The 23,390-nt window shown below is 36.9% G+C and overlaps 1 protein-coding gene across 2 annotated transcripts in view; it reads left to right on the top strand.

Annotated features, from left to right (window-relative positions):
- WTAP (WT1 associated protein) overlaps nt 1-23,390 on the top strand; it is a 29,190-nt gene that overhangs the window by 2,988 nt on the left and 2,812 nt on the right. The window contains exons 2-7 of one of the 2 annotated variants that reach the window (XM_049801653.1): nt 1,226-1,263; nt 1,346-1,401; nt 9,247-9,305; nt 11,069-11,196; nt 17,889-18,067; nt 22,894-23,048. In XM_049801653.1, the coding sequence (XP_049657610.1) occupies nt 1,234-1,263; nt 1,346-1,401; nt 9,247-9,305; nt 11,069-11,196; nt 17,889-18,067; nt 22,894-23,048 (607 nt within the window). In that variant the 5' untranslated portion in view covers nt 1,226-1,233. Of the gene's footprint in view, nt 1-1,225; nt 1,264-1,345; nt 1,402-9,246; nt 9,306-11,068; nt 11,197-17,888; nt 18,068-18,278; nt 23,049-23,390 lie in introns of those variants that run through there. The other variant, XM_049801654.1, reaches the window with a different exon arrangement.

The raw sequence follows: 23,390 nt of genomic DNA, 5'->3' as shown, positions 1-23,390 counted from the left end.
CTGTGTATTTGTCAATGGGTAGTGTAGGCTGAAGAGGCTCTACTTCATTTGGTGTGTACTTGTCTTACTGACAAACAATTTTAGGGTTTTTTTGTCTTAGGATTTGGAAAAGTTAAATTAGTTCATTGGGTGTTGTCGTGGAAATACCTAAGGTAGTCTGTGAAAGTCTTTTTGAGAAAATAAAATATATTTTTTTAACTACTTAAGAGCATTGTTTTTGTGAAGCTAAATGTTCACAGCCAAGGAGCTGACACATCCTTTCCCTGGTATATGTGCATCGCAGCAGTTTTACAGGCTTGTTGAATCTTATATATATATCTCTTATATATCTTACATGAATCTTACATTATATGCAACTTTTCTTTTGGAAAGCATGTTGCAAAGATGCATTCCTCTAGCAAACCTTGCATTCGTTACTTGTATACTTATAATCTTTGCGGACTCAATATTTTTGATATAAACATAGTTGCAGGAAATACTATGTATTATCCTTTTGAGGTAAGGAAGCATGTCCTGTAACTCAAGGAAGTGTGAATATTTAACCTAGCACAATGCAATCCTATTATGCCAAGTGCACACAAGAGGAATTGAATTTGATGGTGTATCCAAGCCATCTATTTGACATCTCTTCTTAAAAATGTTCATAAGGGTTTTAAAATAACTGTTTAATACTTCCTGTGTATCTGAATCTTAAACGTAAGAGAATAAGTACTCAGAAGAACATGTTATTTTGACATAACCCAAACATTAGTGGTAATGTTCACAAATGACCGACATTTTTTCCAAAGAGGTACCAAAGTAGTAGTATAGATTGCTTTCCTCAGACCCTGACTACCTCTACCTCATAAAATACAATGTTAAATAGATGCAGGCACATAGGAAATGTCAGTTTGATCTAAATGTATATGGACAAAGTTGGGTGGTTTTGCTTAGTTCAATAGGAAGAATTGATTACTGTTAGGGTTTTTAGACATTTAAAGGAAGTTTTGTGAACTTTTAGAAAAAAAGTCTGTTAGCTTTTTATCTAGATTACAGCAACAAACTTGTCATAGTGTTTTGTACTCTGGCTCTGCATTGTGTGGAGCCAGTATTTCAGTAGTGTAATACTGCAAATTAAAAAAAAAAAAAAAAAAAAAGGCTGGAAGTACAAGTTTCTGACTTGTTCAGTATCTGGTATACACTAGTAACTACACTAAATAAAACTCCTTTTTTTCTGCCCCTTCAGAGTTCACAATGACGAATGAAGAGCCTCTCCCAAAGAAGGTATGTTTAAAAATACTTGTGAGATTATCCCCCTGGGTAATCATGACAGCTTGGTAAGTGTGCTTTTCCTTTTGCTCCATAGGTTCGCCTTAGTGAAGCAGATTTTAAGGTGTTACCTAGAGATGAGCTCATCCTAAGGTAAAGTAAAAAGCAGTTTTTCCATTTCAGCATTTTGGTGAATTTTTAATGGAAGATGTGTGACCTTTCTCTTCCATTGCTTTTTGCATCCTTGTTCTGAAAAACTGTTTTATCCTTTTCATGGTATGTCTCTTGTAAAGTTCTAATCTTGTCTGAAATATTTTTATGTATAGTTTTGGGGGAAAAACACTTTTTCCAAAGAGATAAAATCCTCAACAATATTTTGTAATACCCGAGTAGGAATTTTTTTTCTTCACTTGTAACTTTAGAAGATACGGTTGCTTACGTTCCTTGCTAGATGGCAAGTTATTTTTAAACTTCAGAAAAATGTCAACTCCTTGCTCCAACAGTAAGCTTTAGGTTTTCTTAGTCTGCGCAGTAGTCTTCTCAGCCTGTTAAGATACTAACAGTAAAATGTTAAAACGAAATTTTCATCTCCTAGAACTTGCATAAAGAAGAGCCTGGCCATCTTTTTCACCTTTTAGAAAGCTTAGTGTCAGCATGGAAAAAATAATAGGCAATCTTGTCACACAGACCACCTGTTGAAAGAAATGGACCCAAGCCACTTGACTCCGCATACCTAAATTTCCTGATTTGTAAACAAGGAGCTAATTAAACTAGGCATATGTGGATCATCTGTTATCTGCTGGAGCAGTTTGTGTGTGCATTTTGGTAAATTTTAGTTCTTGGCTTTTTGTACACTGTAAGTTATTAGCATTATTAGGGTCTCTCAAGTTAAATACTGCTATTTCATAGAACAAAGACTAAACTGTGTAGAAATGTGAGGCTACAAGTGCAACACTTTATGTTTATAAGCAGCTACTCCCTCTTCTGGGCAGACTATCCTGCCAGCTACTTCTTGGATGACAGTTCTTTCCAGGGGAGTCAACATAGTCTGGCTTTGTATGTTTAAAACTGGTTTCTGGCTTCCTCCAAGTATCTACTCTTTGGGGTAGTAAAGGATAATGTATTTAAACAGTATGAAAAAAATCCTTCTTTGATGTTAAGTGCTTTAGGCCTTGTGAACCTTCTTATGAAAGCTTGTGTACTCAAGATTATCCCTGGGAAGAGTGAACTCCTAAGTCTGTAAAACTGTGTCCTTACTTCCAGCTAGAAAATTCCTGTCAAAACATTGAAGCATAGATTTTGTGCAACTTGCTTTCTGACTGATAGTGTGAAAACAAAAAAAAGGCTTCCAACTGTAACCAGTTTCTGTAACTTGTGATGATTAGTTGCTACCGTAGAAGAGATCTATGTCCAGTATATATTTAAGTGGGAATGTGATGGAATACACTTAAGGAGGTAAAGTATGTCAGCAGCTAAACTGTGTTAATGAAGAGATGGGAGGGAATTTGCCAATGACAGCTGTGTTGCTATCGAATCTTCAATCTTCTTAGTGTAGACAAAGCAACTTCTGCTCTCAAAGAGGCAAAAAGGTTGATTTAAGGGGAATAATTGTCCGTTATACCCAGAAGTGGAAACTTAAATGCCGTTTTGGCCATGTCCATTTTATTTGTTTGCCTTATGCAGTCCTATGAACGCTGCTGTTTTTTCTTTGAATGGGGTGCGTATTTAACGGATTTACAGTAAGTTCACCTTTAATTGTGATTTCACATAAAACTAGCAGTTACTACACTAACTGCTGGCTTTGTTTGTATTTTGGAATAAAATACAACACTATAATAGGTATATCATGTTTTCATCAAAGGCATCTCTACTACTTTCAAACTTAGAAAAGCATGTAGTGTTGGCCACTACTGGATTGTCTTAAATTAGGATTTGGTATGCATTGTTTTGGGGTCCATGTTTTGGTGGGGCAAATGCTTTTTAAGATACAGGCATGTGTCATCTGCTTTTGGTCTTTTAGGTAATATATCATCATTGCTGTACAATTGCCCTGATAAAATACATACATAGAAAGTATTCATTATCTTTTATCAGTTCCTGTGCCATGAATCCCAATTTCACTGTTCTTCATGAAGTACATAATTTAGATTTACTCATTTTAGCTTCTGTTGACTAAACATGAGCAGGATCAACAACATGCCTTTCAGTCTGGCCTTTTGGGAATTTCTGCTTGTCTCATTACTTGTTGCTGTGGACTCATGTCCTTTATCTTTGTCCTCCCCTTTTTAATGCAATAGCTACTTAGCTTCTGTGTAGGTGTAGTAGCTTCTGTGAAGAAAGAAGAGCCAGGAACACGATAACAAAGCACTCTGTGGATCATAGCTAAAAATCTGATCAGTATTGCCCTGATCGTTTAGCCTAGTGGTTAGTCTGTAAAACACTGAAGCACCCTGATTTACATGAGCAGTTCTCAACAGTGCTTTTACTGAACTTCAATCAACATGGACTTATAACCAGTCACTTTTGGAATGGCTTAGGTGCAATGCTGGGTGTGCCCTACCCCCTAAGTGCTTATCATTTATTCCTGGAAAAAAAGAACCCCAAAGCTCAGTATAAAAAAGGGGTGCTCCATAAATAGTGGGATTTGTAGAAGTATTTGGAAGCCATGGAGTCTTAAAGTCTGCTTAATATTTGTAGAGAATGGAAGGAATTAACTAACCTACATAATGCTGCTCAATTACCTTCCAGTTCTTGTGAGACTGTAAGTGACCCCTTGAATGTAAATTGAATTCAGGACTGTCTTCCTAGTTCTGTGTACAGCTCTGTTTCTGTTCTTCAGTGCCTTTGCAAGTAGCACTTTAGTGAAGCTCTTCAGATTGTCAATGTTTAGCCATCAGATTGCTGACACGAACTACTGAACAGAGCAAGAAGCCAATATTGAGTGGAAACCAAACGACTGCAGGAAAAAAAGCTGGCTTTTAGCCTTTGTCTTTTTTCCCACTTGAGTTCACCGATGAGCTGCCCGAGTTGCCTGCAGTTGTACCAGAAAGGGCAATATGGGGCAAGTAGGTCAAGGCAACTCTCACATTTGCTTAAACTGGTGCATCTCTTAGATTACATGTGTGAAGAGGAGAGCCATCTCTCTTGGATCTTGGGAAGAAAGGCTTCAGGCTTAAGGTCTGGCCAGTGAGTTCCTATAAATCACTGGTTGGTTTAAAGAAGCTTTTGCAATTATGTGCCAATTCTTAAATAGTTTAACCCCAAACTGGATTTTTATATCACTGTAAGTGTTGATTTTATCTATGTCTATTAACAAAAGTTTAAACTAATGCAGGTATTATGTGTAGATGAGACCTGGTAGAAGGGATATATCATCTTCAAGTAAGGCAAAACAGTTTCCCAGAGGGGAAAGCTTTCCTCCTGTAGTTGAAGATGTGCTAGTAGCAATCTTCACATTTTAATTCTGACATAAGGGCGGGGCGGGGGGGAGGGGGGGGAGAAAGGAAGATATTTGTTTGTATCGGTACTGATTTTTTTTTTTAAATGTGTTTCTTTTACTGAACTTTAGAAGGTATTTAGGGGCAAAAATCTTTTCCTTGAAGAGCCTGTAAAGTGAATTAACTGGAAAACCTGTGAAGTATGTAATTTTTAGGAATGCTATTTATATGGAAACTTTCATAATTTATCAGAGATCTTTTAATGTGTTCTGGTGTCTTACGGGGGAGCTGCATGTTTTTATGCAGAGGATTACAGTATTGCTGGATACAGTTTTCATTAAAGTTTCTAACTGGATCTGAAATAAAGACCTACTCTGTGGCATATGGTGACATCAGTGAGTTGACTACTTCTGTTTCCTGATAGCAGTAGGGCCTAATGGAGGCTTCAGATCATACTTGCTTTTATGCCCTTTTTTTGTGTGGTGGGGTTTTTTGTTAATTTGTAGCTCTGAACCCTTGGACTGTCCTGGAGTTGTGCTTGGTAGCTGGGACTTCTAGGTGATGCTACATCCACTGCTAGACTGGTCTCAGCTTCTGCTGTCTAGTTTCAACATGACATGGCTGAGATGCCACCACTGAGCAAAGGCATCGTTACAACATTCCACAAACTTGCTGTCCTTGTCGCCTCTTTCAGGCTCTGTGTGAAAACTTAGCATGTGAGATTCATGTAATGGGAATGCAGGCTCACCTCAGCCTTGCATGTCAGCAGCTGGGAGTCCATATTACTGAAAAAAGCATAGAAGCAAAACTGTTGCACATGGAGATTCAGTTTTACAATGTAAGACCAAAGTCGTGCATCTGGAAATACTGCCCTTTTATTGTTAAGGTAAAAACAGATTTTCTGTGAGAATAGTTCATTTAGAGAATGGTGTTAACAGACTCAAACTCCATTCTTGTAGTCATTTGAGACCTAGAAATACAGAGTTTTACACCTGTCCTGTTTGTAGTATCATCTGGTCTTTTCTACCAATGTAGACATAATAGACAGAGAAGGAGGAGTAAACAGATAAAAGTTAACAGTGTTCAGAGTTGGAGCACCAAAAATATTGTCAATGATCTTCAGCATCTTTGTGTTTTTTTTAAAAGCTTTGTTCTGTCATAGTTCCTTCCTTTTTATTTTGTTTTGTGTAACTTCAGAAGCTACAACTTTGTAGCTTCAGATTTTCAAAGATCAGAATTCCACTTTAATTCCCTTTGTTAATGATCTGTGCTACTACTGTAAACAAGGGAAAATGATCATAGCGAAATAAGCTGGAAAGACAGTGTTTAAGAAAATAGATTATTAAAGGCACTAAGCAAGAAAAAGTTACAAGAGGAGACTTAAGAATTTAAACATTTCAAAAGGTGTTTAAAGTCTTAAGTCAGGAAATACACTTAAGTGAAAACGAAATTATCAGGACCATCACAAGACTGTTTTTAACATACCCAAAACTAGTCAAAGTGTGTGTGTATATATATACACATACATATATTAAAAAAAAAAAGAAAATATTTGTTTTTCTTCCTTTAACTTGGTTTCATGAAAGTTTTTGAGAAACTGTTTTGTTGATATATGTGGTAAATATTTTGACATGTTAGTCCTCAGGATTACTGAGACCACTACAAAAATATATACACATCAGACAAAGAATCACAACTGCAAGTTCAATTGAAAAGGAATCAGTCCCTTTTCAGTAAGAGCGTACTAATGTATTTGTTTATTTTTGAGCCAAAGTTATTTATAAGAATGACTTACTTCATTAATGTGAATGTTTCTAAATTTTCACTATTTTACTTTTTGTTTTGATGCTCTTAGTCTATTTGATTGTCTGTTTTAATTTTTTTTTCTAAATCTATTGCATGAAATAAGCAATTGTCTCCAGTTGCTAGCTTTCTGGTTTGCCTGAAGTGAGGTGAAAACCAGCTCAATTGCTAGAAGAGAAAATTGCTTCTGAGATCTTCTGTAGTTGTAGCAAAATTGAGATGCAGTGCATGTGTGTGAAAGTAAAGCTACTGTGGTAGAAAATATTCAAGTTTTAAAACTGATGGCTTGACTGTTGAAGAGTTCTCTGACTATGTCAGTGTGGTGGTCACAAGTTTATTCTGTACAATTTTGTAAACTTGCGTGGTGAGTTGACCTTGGCTGGATGCCAGTGCCCACCAAGCTGCTCTATCACTCCCCTCCTCAGCAGGACTGGGGGGAGAAAATAAAATGAAAAAAAACTTGTGGGTCAAGATAGAGGCAGCTTAATAAAACAAGAGCCGTGCATGGAAGCAAAGGAAAACAAAAGATTTATTCTCTTACTTCGCACCAGCAGGCAATGTCCAGCCATTTCCCAGGAAGTAGGGTTTCAGTGTGTGTAATGGTTACTCTGGAAGACAAACATTGTAATAATGAATGCCCTGCTTCCCACGTCCTTTCTCTTAGCTTTTATTGCTGAGCAGACATCATGTGGTATGGAATATCCCTTCGGTCAGTTTGGCTCCACTGTCCTGGTGATGCCCCCTCCCAAGATCTTACCCACCTGCAGCCTACTGCTGTGGGGGTCATGTTGGAGAGCCAGTGCGAGCACTGCTCAGTGGTGGCTGAAACACTGCTGTGTTGTCAACGCCTTTCTAGCCACAGATACAAAGCACAGCAGTATGAGGGCTCTGTGAGGAAAATTAACTCCATCTCAGCTAGCTAGACCCAGAACAGCTTGCTTGAAGATGAACTGCAACAGTCTTCACCAGGTTTTTGACAAAACATTATGTCTGAAGAGTCATGTTTCTAGAAGAGATGGCAGGCACATGACTTGAGAAATCCATCATGTGGCCTAGTGCATGCTGGGTTTTCTTTTCCAGGAATTAAGTTTTTGCTTGAATACTAGCTGTTGTTGAGAGGTGACCTAGAGGTATTATCTCTGATGTTCTTGGTGACCATGGGCTGTGTGGTGGGGGGAGAGGAGGGTGGGGTTTTTTCTTTTTTTTTTCTCTTTTTCCACCAGTGGTGGTCTGTCATGTCAGCTAGTGTTTCAGGTCTTCATTTCACTTGCTCTTTGTATAGCTCCTATTACCAGGGGGGAAGGAGGGTGGGGTGGTATTATGATTTTGTCAGAATTACTGGTTTTGGTCTGTAAGATGTAGCTTAGAAGTCAAGTAATCCTGCAGCTGTATTTGAAGACCAACTCTAATTTTATGTAATTCTTTAATGTAAAAATTAGGTTCTTTCTGTTTTGCTATTTAGTAGACTGTTTCAGTTTTACTTTTGAGGGATTGAAATCTCCTGAACTAACAGAACTTCTAGTGGTCAAACAGTGACACTTGTTTCTAACAATGCTCTTTTTAGAGCAGAGAGATAAGTTAAGGGTTAAGTGGGAACACAACTTCTCGCTTCTAGAGAGCTTGAGAATTCATTCATGCTCATTTCACGTTCAGCTGAGAAGATGTAAAATTTTGTTGCTGCTAGAAGGAGATCTTGTGCTTGCTTTTGCTTTTCCCAATGATGTGATCTCATTTGCTGTTGCAGACCTGATGCTTTTTAGACCCTTTAACAAGCTGTTTGAATTCACTAAATGGTCAAAAATGGTCTAGAGTTAGATTTTATTGTTTTGATTGAGATAGTGATGTTGGTAGGTTAGAGAGTTGAAATAGAGCAGTTAATGATGAGTCTGGCATAAAACAGGTGTCAGGGAGAAGGGGTAGTTGGGAGGAGGGAACAGAAACCTTCCCCTTCTATAGTGGTAAAGCTATTAGATTAATTTATTTCATGATGTGGAATTGTACCACCATGAGGAAGACATGTAGTTTGGAGCAATGTATTTATTTGAAGACAAACAAACAAAACCCCCCAAACCACCATCCTGTGAACTTTGTTGGTAAGGCATGTCACGCTAAGCTTGACTGCAGACTTTATTTGCTACTGATTTGATAGTTTGTATCAAATGCAATACTATTTTAAAGTGTGAGGTTTTCTGACTGCGTATGAATTGCTGAAATAACATGCATTCAAAGAGTTATTAAAATGTTTGGCTTCTGGTTGATGAACGTAATCAGAGTATGGTCTTGATTTGAATGAGCTGGTGTAACTGCTTAACTTAGACTGCCAATTCTAGTATATTGTAATACACGTCTGCTTGGTAATAGACTTAATGTTGTCTGTGTATTATGGTTTCTGTTACAGAATTCTGTTTGAATTGTTCTACTTTGAGAATGAGATGAACCTTAGGTACTTTACACAGATAACTAAGTCTTTGATCCCAATGTTTGTCCAAAATATTACAGTAAGTTTTAAGATGCCAATTTTAAGTGTAATGCACAGCTACCTTTTTATCCTTTTGAGATGTAAAGTGGATTTAACTTTTTCCATGATTTAAAGCCCCTTATTTTAAAACTGGAATTGCCTTTTATGCAATTGTGTGATTCCCACTTGACATTTTCTGATTATGGTATGAAAATATACTCTGAAAGTTTAGGAATGAGATGCCTTGATTTAATAAACCGAGCTTCAGAAAATTCTTTTTTCTCTTTGTCTCTGCAATAGGTGGAAACAGTATGAAGCATATGTGCAAGCTCTGGAGGGCAAGTACACAGACCTTAATTGTAAGTTAGCTAAGTTTCAAAATGGTATGAGTTACCTGAATGTTTGTATAAAGTAGAATGTTTCAGTAATGTCTGTGCTTTCTAAAACTCTTGGAAATGAGATAATAATCTCTATGTAAGTTATTTGTCAGAAAAAAAGTCCGTGTTTTTTCTAGTGCAAGTTTTCAGCCTTTCCCAACTTTCTCAGCCACTTATTTTCCTTTGCAGATCTTATACAGTATCTAAAAAGTCTATTTTTGCATCTGTAGGACCGTCTGTACACAGACTGCTGGAGGGAGGGGGGAAGTCTCAAAACATAACCACACAAATAGGTGTATTTTCAGGACTTTTCCATTAAAAAGGATATGTTATCCTCTACCAAAATACTCCATGAATGTTTGTGCCTTCAGTAGTCTCACAGGATTCTAAATCACATGGGATTTGTAGAGGTGAAGGTCTAAAATGTATCCCCAAGTAATGTTTGATCTGATTAGGTGAATTAACTATTTGATTGTCGGTCTTCTGTGGTCTTTAAAACTTGGTTTGTACTTCAGTGTTTCAAAGAGAATATGGGAAAAACATCCTACTCTCAAATGGGAAAAGCTGAACACGTTCTGGAAGTGACGGAATCACCTATCCTAAGTCACTTTTAAAAATTGTGTTGGCAGCTAGAGATAGGCTCTTACCTGTTTTCCGCTCACATTTTCAGTTTAAATACTTAAAGACTTAGTACCACTGAATTTGAAGGGTATTTTTCTGTCAACCCAAACAGATGTGTCCTCTTTTCTCTGTTTTTACATCCCTCTTCTACTGCCACCCCATAACGTTTGAGTTTCGGAGAGACTAAAATGTAGCAGATGGAAGCAGTTGATTTTATTCTAGTCTCAAACTGTCCTAACATAGATAAATAAGTTGTTTTAACATTCTCAGTTTCTCAATTTTTGAAACCCTAATACAGGCTGTAGTAATCAGTATTATTGAATTATCTGCAAAGAATTACTTTGAAATAATTGTCCTGAAGTAATTTGTGATGTTCTGAATTCACATTTATAGCTGATCGTTCTCAAGTAATTAAAAAAAAATAAATCTTAATTATTCCAACTTGCCATTGTTTTATACATGACAAGTAGCAGAGTGAATGTATACTGTTTGTATTGGGCTGCTTGCATGTGTTCCCGTTTGAATAATTTGGAAATGTGCTGTGCTGCCTTCTCTTGTATTTCGTATATAAACTTTCATAAAAGTTCATGAGTCAGAAGAATTCTAGTTGTGACTGAACTGCCATTTCTGAAGTTCTCCAGTGTCTTACTGTTTACTCATGGAGTGTTGAGACCAGTTTGAGGATTGACCACAAATAGCACTGTTTTACAGACTGCAGATAATTTTTTGCCAGAGCGTAGATTTCCCCCTCCCCTGTTCTGGCCTCAACATTTCTTATAGATAACGGGTTAGTTCCAACTTCCTGAGTTTCAGACAGCAAGTTGTAATAATAGTTGGTTAAAGAAGCAATTTAAAAGTTATCACCTATATAAACATGAAAACATTTTCAAAAGTTTAGTAAGTCTTAAGGAAGGATCAGAAAGAGATATTTAAAACCAACTGTTGTCAAGCTTTTCTAATAATATTTTGCTTTTTTCTTATTTATGCTTATTATAGTCATGCTTACTTATGACTCTCTTGCTGTTTATGAATTTGGTTTTTAGATTCTTTTAGCTGTCTTTAAAAACTGTTCATGAGAGGATGCTATAAAATATATGCTTTTTGTGTGTTATTACTTATATTAGCTAATGATGTGACGGGATTGAGAGAATCTGAAGAGAAGTTGAAACAGCAACAGCAAGAGTCTGCCCGAAGAGAAAATATTCTGGTGATGAGGCTGGCAACTAAGGAACAGGAGATGCAAGAGTGTACTGTAAGTGTTTGGAGGGGATAAGTGTTTTCAGACTATTACAAGAGTAGCAGCTTTTGAGCCAGTATCCTTGTGCTAGGTTTTTTGTATTATCTATAGCAGCATGTTTTCTGTGCTTAAAGAAATGGCAGGGCACTTAAACTTTCACTGAATTAGTAAACATCACTTCTTAAAGTTTGCTTTTTTTTTTGTATTAGTTACTTCAGTTGATTTTTCAGCAGCAGTTGTGCTTGGAAGGACTTTTGCTTTAGAACCAAGGTAGTTCTTACATGAGCCATGCTTACTTTCATCTAGCTTTTATGAACTGTGTGTATTTATCAAAAATGTTACTTCTGACTATCATCAGATGCAGGAACAAATTGACGTGTAAGGATAGGATTGAGTTTGCAGGGTTTCATTTAGGAGGCTTTAGACTGATGTTTAAGTTGGATTTGGATAACAAGGTACTTGTAATCTTCTGCATCTGTTTGGTTAGGTAGGGGAAAGAGCTACTGACTTTTTCAGAGGAAGTTCTTTCAAAATTTGGCAGGTCTGCTTTTGGGGGTTTCTTATGTTCTTTATGCTAAATATCTTTTTTTGTTACTGTTTCTGTTTCTGTGGGTTTTCTGTGATGCTGTGTTCTTCTGTGTTTAGTTTTGGTTTCTTGAAGCTATCTTCTACCACTTTTGGACTATTGATCTTTTTTGGATTACCTTCTTAACATAATTTCACCTGCTGCTTTAAAATGGCAGCTCTTGAGGGAAGATTGTAAAACTAGCTTATTGCTAGTTTCTGTAACATACTTCTGAGAGCTGCTCTCATGAAAAATACAAGCTCTGTGCAAAACTAATAACTAGTATTGTAGCTTTCCTCTGTTGTTTTCTTTTAGCCTTCCTTTCTTTTTTCCTGTAGGTGTTCAGAGCTGTCAAGGTATAGTAGTGTGACACTTAACTCTGTACACATTATTTTCACTGCTCTTAAGACATAAGATGACTTTAGTTCATAGTAAGCACTGGTATGAAGAGAAAAAAAGAGGGGGTAAAGCTTACTTTGCAGTGGCAGAAAATGAATTGCAGAATCACTGAGGCTGGAAGGGTTGTAGTTTGTGTAGTCCAGCCTTGCCTGCTCAGAGCAGGATCAGTTGGACCAGGTTACTAAGGACTGTGCACAGTTGGGTTTTGAGCATCTCTTAGAATGGAGACTCCAAAACCTCTCTGGGTGACCTGTGCCAGCGTTCAACCACTCTTACAGCAAAAAGCATTTTCTTATGTTTAAGTGGAATTTCCTGTGTTTCAGTTTGTGCCCGTTGCCTTCTGTGCTTTCAGTGGGCACCACTGAGAAGAGCCTGGCTCTGCTACCTTAACTCCCTCCATCAGGTATTTATGCATATTGACAAGATCCCCCTTGAGCCTTCTCCAGGCTGAACAGCCCTGGTGTTCTCAGCCTCTGCTTGTATGTCAGATGCTCCAACCCCTTAATCATCTTCATGGCCCTTTGTTGGCCTTGCCCTAATATGTCCATGTCTCTCTTGGCACTGGTGAGACATCTGGAGTACTGGGTCAGTTCTGGGCTCCCCAATACAAGTGGAGAGGAAGGATCACCTCCCTTGACCTGTTGGCAGCACTCTCCCTAATGCAGCCCAGGATGCTAACGCAGATCTGTTCTGGTACTATACCACAACATTTCCCTAGTAGTAAGACTACTATATTGATCCTGCTTCTCTTGTTAGTTTTACTGATAAATTCTGCTATGAGGAACAGCAGTAATAAGAGGGGTTTTTTTGTCTTTTGAACTTCTGAGCACATAGCTGAAACAATAAATACTAAAAAAATTAAAAGAAATGTAAGTTTTTCCACCAAAACCAAATTTGTTTGAACTATTTTCAACTTTCTCCCTCGCTATTTCTAAAAGAATGAGTTAGACAAAAATTTCGAGTATTTAAGGCTATGCATTTTGACAAGAATGTGAAGACTATACGATTTTTGGCTGCACTTCATTACAGATGTTTATAGCTGTGATGTATAGGCATTCTAGAACATCTGTTTAGAACTTCTGAAGAGCTTTTATTAATTTCAGTGTACTTAAACAAAACAAAAAAATCCAGGGGAACAACCCACCAAAAAGACACAAAACCCAAACACACGCACCCAAGTGGCTTATATTTTTCTAGGTATTGACACATGAATGACATCAAGGATGTAATCTCCTCCATAGTGCATAGAGTTAGGAAGGTGCACCCTTGAAGAAGGGGGGTGAAAGCTATAATGGAGACATCGGTACCTTAAAGTGTTTTCAAGTTTAAATGCTTGTAGTTTCAAGAAGCTTTGGAGGACTACTCAGCTTTGTATTAGATAGTGTTTTTTCCAGTAAAGTAACAGTAGCAAAATAAATCACATTGGATGGGATGTAAAGCTAAGCTATGGGTTGCTAAATAATTTCATAAATGAACAAAAACTGTTCACCATATGGTAAGTTATTTGACATGTTTAATTTTTAGTCCATAAAATAACATTTATTTTTAGCATAGTTAACCATTTTTGTAATTCATATTTACATGTAAAATATACAAGTGACGGTTATTTATATGTAAGCCTTCAGTGTTTCCTGTCACATCTTAATTAGAAAGACTGAGCATCTATGGCATCAAGTTTTTTGAAAACTACAGATGAATATTTACCATATTACCAATACTTAGTGTTCATGTTACTCTTAATGTATTTTTGGGATGTTTTAAACTTACAAAGTTATCACATTCAGGTCACATTCAAATGTAAATTGATAAAAACTTAAAAATACCATACCATATTCAAATGGTAGTAGTTGACAAAGACATAAGTGAATTTTCTGATTACCAATATGTAAAACACCTGGCTAGTTAAAATATACTAGCTCTGTTTTAAAATAAAGTGTTATAGACTTTGTCTTGGCTGCTGTTTTAATTTGTACCCTTCTTTTAAAAAGATAAAACATAGTAAAACCTAATTCAGCTTATAAAAGTCACCTGTCATCGTTTTGAAAGTGTAGGTGTGCATGTTGGAGTAGCAGTAGCAGAATCATTGTCCTGATTCCATTTCAGTACTCTCTTTGAAGAAACAAAGATGGTAGTTGAGTGCATAGCTCCATTCTCTCTCATGCTCTTTGCAGAATCTAGCAGCAGTATATGTGGGTTTCTCTTTAGCTAGGAGCTTACTGAGAGTCTGACTGGTGTTGCAAACTTGCTCTGCATAGTTTAGGGTGGCTAACTCAAGGGCTTGATTGAAGTTTAGGTGTTTAATAGCTCATGTGCCCTATTGTCAGCAGCAGCCTTGAGTTACCTTCCCCCTAGCAGGAACAACCCCCTAAAAGAGGTTGCTGGTTTTAGCAAAGTGTGGGTATACATAAAGCTTTGTTTCTGGCAGAGGTGGTGGTGAAGTTATTGCTACTTAGGGAAAGGTCTTAACCGCTTCCCAAGCTGCTGCACAGCTATTGTAGGTCAGTAAGTGGACAGGCATTTGGAAATATTTGCTTCTCAAATAGGTTTTCCATGGAACAGAAAACAATGAGTGGAAGCTTCCTGTGGGTGCAGCTGGAATACAGTACCTAGATAGCCATTACTCTGAATAGCCTACTTGTGGTTTAGGTTACAGCTCTGTTGTGTTTTTTCTCTTTGTTATGCAGTTTCTTCCCTCGTGGTTTTTCCTTACAAGAAAGATAGATAGTTGTACTTAGATTGCTTACATTTTCTGTTAAGCACCTGCGTTCTGTTTTGTTAAATTCTTCATGTCAGAGGGTCTGTTCTTTGTGGATGTCTTTGGACAGCTTCAGCTGAAAGGATTCAGCTTTTTCCAAGAATGTGAGAAGCAGGGGGTCAAAAATGTTATTGTCTTAACAATAACAACAACAAAAATCCCCTCAAACAAAACCCTGCGCAGCCTGATGTCCTCTAAATAGACTACTTTCGGTGTTCTCCTGCCTTAGGTGAGAGCAGAGAGAAAGCCAATACCAAGGTTTTTATTCTGTTTGTGAAAATTCATCCCTATTTGTCCATCTGACAGGCTTTTGAAAAATACCAGCTTGAGTGTGCTTTCATGTTTGAGAATATGAACAGCCAGAAGGCATTTCAAGTGTTAGAGCAGGCATGTCCTCGGGTCTAGCATTGGACATGACTATTCTTGTATGTTCAGCTCTAGCCTGAAGTTGGTCCTGAATGCAGGTAAACTCTTCTGATCCCCACCCCTTACCGCCTGGAATATCGATAGGAGGAGAGACTTTCTAGAGAGTGGTTAGAGGGAGCAAGAGTGGGAGGCTTAGACTGGCTAAGCAGGAAGAAGAATGGAATAAAGAAGTAGGCAGAAGGGTTAAGAGGTATGGACTTGCTTTGGGAGTGGGCGATATTGGGGGCAGGTTGCTTAGGTCTGGGTGGATGAAAAGCCTGGCAGGTGAGAACTCTGGAGTTACAACTAGAGAAAGCGCTTGTGGAAGGATGGAGAAAAATTGAGTTGGAAAAACTGGAGGAATAAATGGTCTTCAGGTTTTGGGAGGGAATAAGCAAGGGTTGTTCAGCTTAAGTAAATTCTTTCTACATGACTGTTTTAGGAATGACAGTTGAGGTGTTATGTGGAGCCTACGCAAGTGCTTTCTGCTTGGCCTAGGAACGTGAGCTAGAGATACCCAAATAACTGACATTGGACAGAATCAGCTGGGTCCTCTTTAGTGTTCTAGAGCATTTCTGGCATGAGTGAGGGGCAGGTGGCAGCAATTCTTTGTGCTACTGATCCAAGCAATCTGTTACAGTTCTTAGGCTGGCAGTAGAAGGAGGGAGCTGGGCCTAGGTAAGACAAGGAACATGGTCTTTTATTTCTTCAATGATGCCTGTCTAAAAATAGGTTGGGAACCATGTTGCTGTAACATAATTATATTCCTGGAATACGTTGCCAGCTGGAGTGTCTGTATGTGTGCAGACATCTGTTAAACTAGCTGTTTCACCCTCTACTAGTGCTAGCCCTCACAAAAAATTGACAGGTTGTTGAAATACTTACAGTAGTGCGAGCGTCAAAGTTGAATGGATAGAAAAGGTATATCAGTAACAATAAATAGATCTTTATTCAGTGAACAACATATTGTGCATTCAGTGGGGCAAAGGAGCCATGGGGGTAAAATGCCATCCAAGAAATGTTAGGATAATCTTTATTTGGTCTTCTCTTTCTAAGTAGTGGTTGTAGGTGGGTTCTTGAGTGCTTTAATTCTTGAAAATATTTTTATGCAGTGTTTTATTCCCATTATATTTCTTTCTGGACACATAAGTTTGTCTACTTAAAACATAAAGTATGATGGTTACTTCAGGGTTTTTTTGTAACTAACTAAATATTTTTATTTTGATAATAGCAAATTAATGAGAAGTCAGTGGAGGTATTTCAGTTATTTCAATAACTTTGAAATCCCTCACTTGAAATAAAATCCAAGAATTTTTGCTACTTAACAAGATATAAATTAAAACATGCATTGTCCTCAGTCAAGAGGTGACTGAGGTCACTACTGCACATTTTTAAGGTAAATAAAATGTTTGTACTTACACAGCAACGGTGAAGAGAAAGTGTAAGAACCCCATAACAAAGTAACTGTATATACAGGAAAAGAGTTAAATTGACAGTGCTTTTGACTGTGCTGCTTATTCCAAGTAAAGCAAAGTATGGAGGGAGACTCTCTTCCCTTCCATTTTGCTGGTGATGCCTTGTACTGTTTGTCAGTGAAACTCTGTTGCTATCCAGTCTGGTTGCAAGTTTGTCATGCAGTGGGAGGCAAAACCCCTGACTTTCAATTAATGTTTCTTTTTTAATCTCGTAATTTTGTTCACCTCTTGCTGACGAATGTGTGTGATACAGGGTGTGTAATAAATTGAATTTAAGAATGAACACTCTGTGTAGGCTGATGTGATTTTTAGTGATTAGCTGGATTCTAAACACATACTGCTTGGTACCTTTTAAGATTGTCTGTTGTGATGGGATTAAAATATAAGAAATTTTTAAAAAAGTTAATCCTATTTAAATACATTCAAGTTTTGACTAATGAATGCTATATTTATATATTGTAAATTTATTTGATATAATGCAACCAAAATCTGTTTAATTGATGTTAATATTTCTAAATTATTTTGTTTAAAAAATAAATATGCAAACTTGCATCATAAGTGATTATTGCATTTGAAAAAAAAAAACTTAGAAGTTTGTGAAAACCTTTTTAGTAGTTGCTTTAAAAATATTATTTGTCAATATTAGCTGTAATATTCCATAATAACTTTCACTGAAGTTACATGGAAACTAGTTGTCTGTTTTAAGTAGATAACTCTTCGCATATACTTTTTTTTTTTCCCCCAAGAAGAGTCCAGGCAGGTATAAAAGATATAAAAGAAAAGGAGGATTCTAATGGTCCAATCATTGCTTTAGCAAACTGACATGTAGAAAACAATTTGAAGCAGGGGGGGTGAGTTTAAAAAAAAAAAAAGGCCTTGAAAATTTGAGCTTGGCAGGTGGTAGGATGGGGGATTGGGTGAATATGTACAGTGATAGGATACAGGTGGGCAAAAGTGGTGTTTATCCTGCCTTTTTCAGGTTAGTGTTGAAAGAAGGCAAGCTTCCTTGATGTTATCTTTGGAATAACTATTTTTATTTGTATCTAAATGACTTTAAAATTTTATTTAATGTTGTATGGCTAACAGTCTTTTTTCTTATTTTATGCAGAATCAGATTCAGTACCTCAAGCAAGTCCAGCAGCCTAGTGTTGCCCAACTGCGATCAACAATGGTGGACCCAGCCATCAACTTGTTTTTCCTAAAAATGAAAGGTGAACTGGAACAGACTAAAGACAAACTGGAACAAGCCCAAAATGAACTGAGTGCCTGGAAATTTACGCCTGATAGGTAAACAAAACAAATACTCCCCAGTCAAGACTTCCCTGACAGTCCCACTACGAGAATGCTATGGTGGGACAGCCAAGTACTCGTTTCCACACCAAGACTCAGACGTTTTGAGGCAAAAGCCACATTCTTATACTGTCCAGCTTGTAATGCTTAATGTAAAACTTACCAGATGAACCTTGTGTTTCAGCTTTTTTCTCCCCCTTTGCTTCAGAGGCCTGACGGCGTCGGACTATTCTGAAGAAATGGCCATCTTCGAAAAAAAAATCTTTTCTAGAACATGTAGACATTTGCAAAATTGTTCTATTTGAAGAAAATAGAGGGAGAAACAGAAGTCTTAAGTCTGTGGCACACTGTGTCTACAGACAGTTTGGAGGAGAGAGATCCTAGAGATTATAAATCATGAATTGAACATGTAAAATTCCCGTAAAATGTAGAAGTGGAATATGCTTCGCTCTTAACCTTGAGCCTAGTGACTTAGAGACACTGTAAGTCAGTTTTGCCAATAAGACTGTGGACTTCCTGCTTGTTCACTGAACTGCTGGGTCAAAACTCAATGAGGTGAATTTTGCGTTAAAGAGTTTACTTGCTAACCAGTTCTGAATAGCCATGAGAGTGCTATTTGATATCACAACAGTGGTAGTGTACACATTTGACTGTTTAGCCTTTGGGCTCTCTAGCACTTGATGGAGCCTTAAGTCAATGTTGCTAAATAATGAACTGTTTTCTGGATGGTCGGTAATACTGTGGACGCCTCAAAATTAGGACTGTACGAAAATGTACGTTCTATCTAATTGCAGGTTTAAAATTGTTGGAAGCAATACACATTTGATCACAACTAGCATGTATAAGAAAAACTGGTTGTGATAAGTATTTCACTGCATGTTTTCATGCAGAAATGAGAATTTTTCGATCTTCTAAGAACTGATCTCAAATGCTCAATACAGAAGGCACACAATGGCAACTGTCTTCAGTGTTGGTGGGGTGTTTTTATTCGTTTGTACACCTGGGTTTTTTTGTATTGCACTTCTATATAAAATGTGCCTTGAAATAGTTGTAATATATAGTTCAAGGAACACTACTGGTTATCTGTTGTATTGTGAAACTCCTGGGATGAACGAGAATCGAACAGGTTGTTACTTCTGCATTGTCTCGTTCTCTGAAAACAAAGTCAGTATTTCGACAAAGCAAAAATACTTAAATGCATGCATTTTCCTTGGTGGAATCAGTGAAAGGAGCCTTTGCTACTCTATTGATGCCTCTGTTCTGTTGTCCCAAGTTACTTGTAAGAGTAGCAATCCGGGACAGTTGGGAGTGCATGTCTGAGGTGTGTAAAGTGAAATGCAGATTTGGTATAGCATTTGTGTGTTTATTTTTTTCCTTAGAAAATTGAGTTCTATTTAGTAATCTGAGGTTTTGATTTTCAAAACAGTTGGGCAACATTTTATGACTCAGTCTGCTCCTAGAAAATTCAGTTTTAAATTAAAAAAAAGGCATCCAGCTGTCACAGAAGGTGATGTATTCTAACTGTTTTGATGTCTTTTATTAAGATGGCATTACGTACGTATTTTTAACTTGGAAGTACCTTAAGTTGGAAGTATTTTAACTGTTTGTGCTTCAGATGATTAATACGGGATTGAAGAGTAGTGTATTTATGCAGGTTTATTTTTTTGCATGAGTAATGACTTAACAACAAAAGTAAAGCCTACAGAAAAACTTTACCTTTTAAAAAGTGATACATCTGGAATGATTTTGTTATAGCAGTATCTAAGATTTTAATGATCTAGCATCAAAACAGAGGTAAGACTTGCATTAAAAAATTGTTAACGTGTTACCAAGCCATTTGTAAAGCTCACTATAATGTGCGGATAGAGGCATGCCGTGCAGATTGCTTGTTTAACTTTGAGTTCAGAAAACTATTTAATACATTTAGATACAGGCTGGTTGTTTCCTTAAGTCCTCAGGCTCTAAATGTGTGTGTACAGCTGAGGAGAGACCAAGTAACTTGCCACTTTCTTTCAAGCAAAAGTATCAAAAGAAAATTTTGTTATTTCTGTAGCTACAACATACCCTAATATGCATCATATAATTTTAAGTCAGTGGTGTGAATGTGCATAATTCATATATGCAGTAGGTGGAATACAGAAAATTACAGTTATTTCCTGGTAAATAATTGAGGCTGTCTTCATTAACTGGGTTAAGATCTTATTGATTTTTATTTCTGGAAGGGTAAAGAAATGAAGACTCATATTAAAGTATTTATAGGATTTTTCATTCTCTTTGCACCCCATTCCCCCGCTTTAATTGCGTTAATTGTCCATCCTTGTATGCAACTACTCTTACTTCATGGCATCTGACCTAGTTTTTGAAAGAGATGATGCTCCTATTTGGATCCCTAACTTGTGTTCTTAGGGTAACATATTAACTGCAACCCTAAGCGATGTTAGTTCTGGGCCTTAACCATAGATAAGGGTGTACAGCATAGTCATTGTTGATGTCTGGAGGGAGAAATAAAAGGACATGCAAGTAAAGGCATGGCTATGCTAAGCCATTTCAACCATCATTAATCATAGAGTATACACTTGGATTAAAAATAGTAGAAATATCATTTACAGTAAGTCTAGTACAACAAACGCTAGTCTTCTGAAATTTAACCACTTATATTCTTACAGGTTTTGTTGCATGTATGTTCAAGAGGATTTGTGAAAACAAAGCCAAACTTAGTTTTACAGCTCATAGGAGTTATTTTAATAGTTACTGGATTTTATATTCTTGCATGTGTTGTGTTTTTTGTAAATTGCAAGGAGAGGTTACTTGGTGCCGTACTAGTTCAGAACATCTGGAAAAGTCTTGATGGGAAGAAATAGCATTATAGGTAATTATGCAAATTTCTATACAGGTAATAAATATTTTACATTTTGGCAGGAGTTAATGTGAATAAATTAATGGGATTCTAAAATGGTCCCAATTCCAAGGTAACTGGTACTTGCTAATACTACAGTTGACATTGTTTTGTGAAGAGAAAAGCATTAAATGACTTAAGCACTGTGAACTTCTTCAACTTGTAGTGATGATGAATACAGTAACAGGAATTTGCAAATGGCTAAAAATCATTGCATGTCTGCCTAATAACTTTTGGGATATGTCACATTGGTTATCTCCAAAGTGGTCCTGCTTTACACAGAATGAACATCTCTAAGGAAACTTGCATCTTAAGTGTGCGACTTGGACTGTATTAGGTCAGCACAATTTAAACTTCAAGGACCTGGCATTGGACATCACATCAAGAAAGAAAACAGGTTGCTGCCTTTAGCAGTTTCAGGCTTCCAGGACTTTACACAGCCAGATTCCTTCTGGAGCAGCCCATCTGAAAGATTTGGGAGAGTCAGTCGGAAAATGTTAAATGGGGCAGAGTTGGCAGAGCTTAAAAGTTGTCTAAGGCTTGAATGCTTAAAAGGTAGCTGATAAGGAAATTATTATTTTAAATTCTTTTGGTTGGGTATTTTGGTTGCAGGAGAGAACCGTGGCTGTGAATTGTAGCTGAAATTTCCTGTTCTACCTCTTTAATCCTCAAAATTTCTTTCAGTCTTTGTCACTTGTTTAAAAGCAAACAAACAAAAAATTAAATGACCTTCTTGGTCTTGAAAAGTAATGCAAGTCCTGCCATTGAATTCACAATAAACCTGTTCAAGTTTGGGTGGTTCTTTTTTTTTTTTTTCTTTTTTTCTTTTTCTTTTTTTTTGGCAGAGCTTACACTTCTGTAGAAAAGAGGACAGCTTCAGTACGTTGCTGAGCCTATTAAAAGGAGAACTGTTTGTGGTTGCTATCCTGACTTTGGCAGACCAAGAATCTTAAAGAACTTTAATTTTTCTCTTTTATGTAGTCAGCTGTATTGCCTATATATTAATTTGCATACTACTTCCTATAATGCTTTACAATGCCATTTTTATCGTGAAGATTAAAGATGTGTGATGTTACCCATTTAGTAAAGAAAATCCTGTCAGTTCAAAATTTCTTTTTTCCTGCCTGTTTCCCATTTCTTTCAGAAACTGGACATCCTAATGATCATTACTCATGATCCAAATTCTGTCATTCTAAAAGAAGTAGATTCCTTAATTTCCTGCCAATTTTTAACTACATTTTACTTCATCCTCACCATGCAAGATGCTGACCATAGAAATCATGAAACAGACTGTGTACATTACTGTCAAATACATAAATTGAGTTGAAAACCAGAAATCTAACTTTTTAAAGAAGAGTACCTGGACAGCATTCAAAAGAATGTCTAAGCCTCTTAAAGAAAAATGGATGTCACTATGAAAGATTAACATGGAATTTTATTTCCCCCCCAAGCAACTTTCTTCTCTTCACCCAAATTTAATTATTAAATTTTGCTAGTACAACAAATGAAGAAGGTTTTTGTTTACAATTCAGTTTACATGTGTAATTTTTATGCAGTACTTGATCTTTTGAATTACAAGGCACATCTTTAATCAAATATTTAACTCCATTGAGAATTAGCACATGCAAGATTGTGCATACTGATAATCCAGATGTTGATATCAAAAAAAGAACAATATGCTTATTCGTATTTGCAGTAATAAAACTTGCCTTCCACTTTATGGGACAGCGACAGAAGATCAACTGGCATTGGAACAGCATGTGGTAACTATAGGGAGACTTTCTGCTATGACAATTATGTTGAGGCATAATGTTCCTTGAATTGTGACATGCAGAAATTGCATCTCCTTTTTGTTTGTAATTGTGATTGAGGAAGATAACTGAAGGTTTTATATTCATTTTGTGATAGATGGCTCTTTCCTTTGCAGCCAAACAGGCAAAAAGTTAATGGCGAAGTGTCGAATGCTTATCCAGGAGAATCAAGAGCTTGGAAGGCAGCTGTCCCAAGGACGTATTGCACAGCTTGAGGCAGAGTTGGCTTTACAGAAGAAATATAGTGAGGAACTTAAAAGCAGTCAGGATGGTAAGGGATTTTTTTAAGAAAATGGAAGTTGCCTTGCACTTCTGCTAGTTTAATTTCCTGATGATGCACATGCTGTAAAACAATCTTTGCCGGAATGAAAGGGCAGTATCAAGTAAAATATGACAGTTGCTTCACTGGTAGTCTTAAAAAAACAAAACAACAACAAAAAAAAACCAGACACCAAAGAAAAAAATAAACCCCAAACAGCACTTAACTTTGTGGGACTGGTGGGATTTGCAGCTCCAGTAATGCAGCATTTGAATTTGAAATTCCCAGATATCATCCTGTAGGTCTTGCTATTTAATAGGGCATGTTTAGGCTGCACACATTATTGGTGAATTG

This window comes from Accipiter gentilis, chromosome 5 (genome assembly GCF_929443795.1).
Source record: "Accipiter gentilis chromosome 5, bAccGen1.1, whole genome shotgun sequence".
In the NCBI taxonomy this organism is placed as follows: Eukaryota; Metazoa; Chordata; class Aves; order Accipitriformes; family Accipitridae; genus Astur; species Astur gentilis.
The sequence above is the reverse complement of the archived record's forward strand: the minus strand, read 5'-3'. Positions and strand labels throughout refer to the sequence as shown.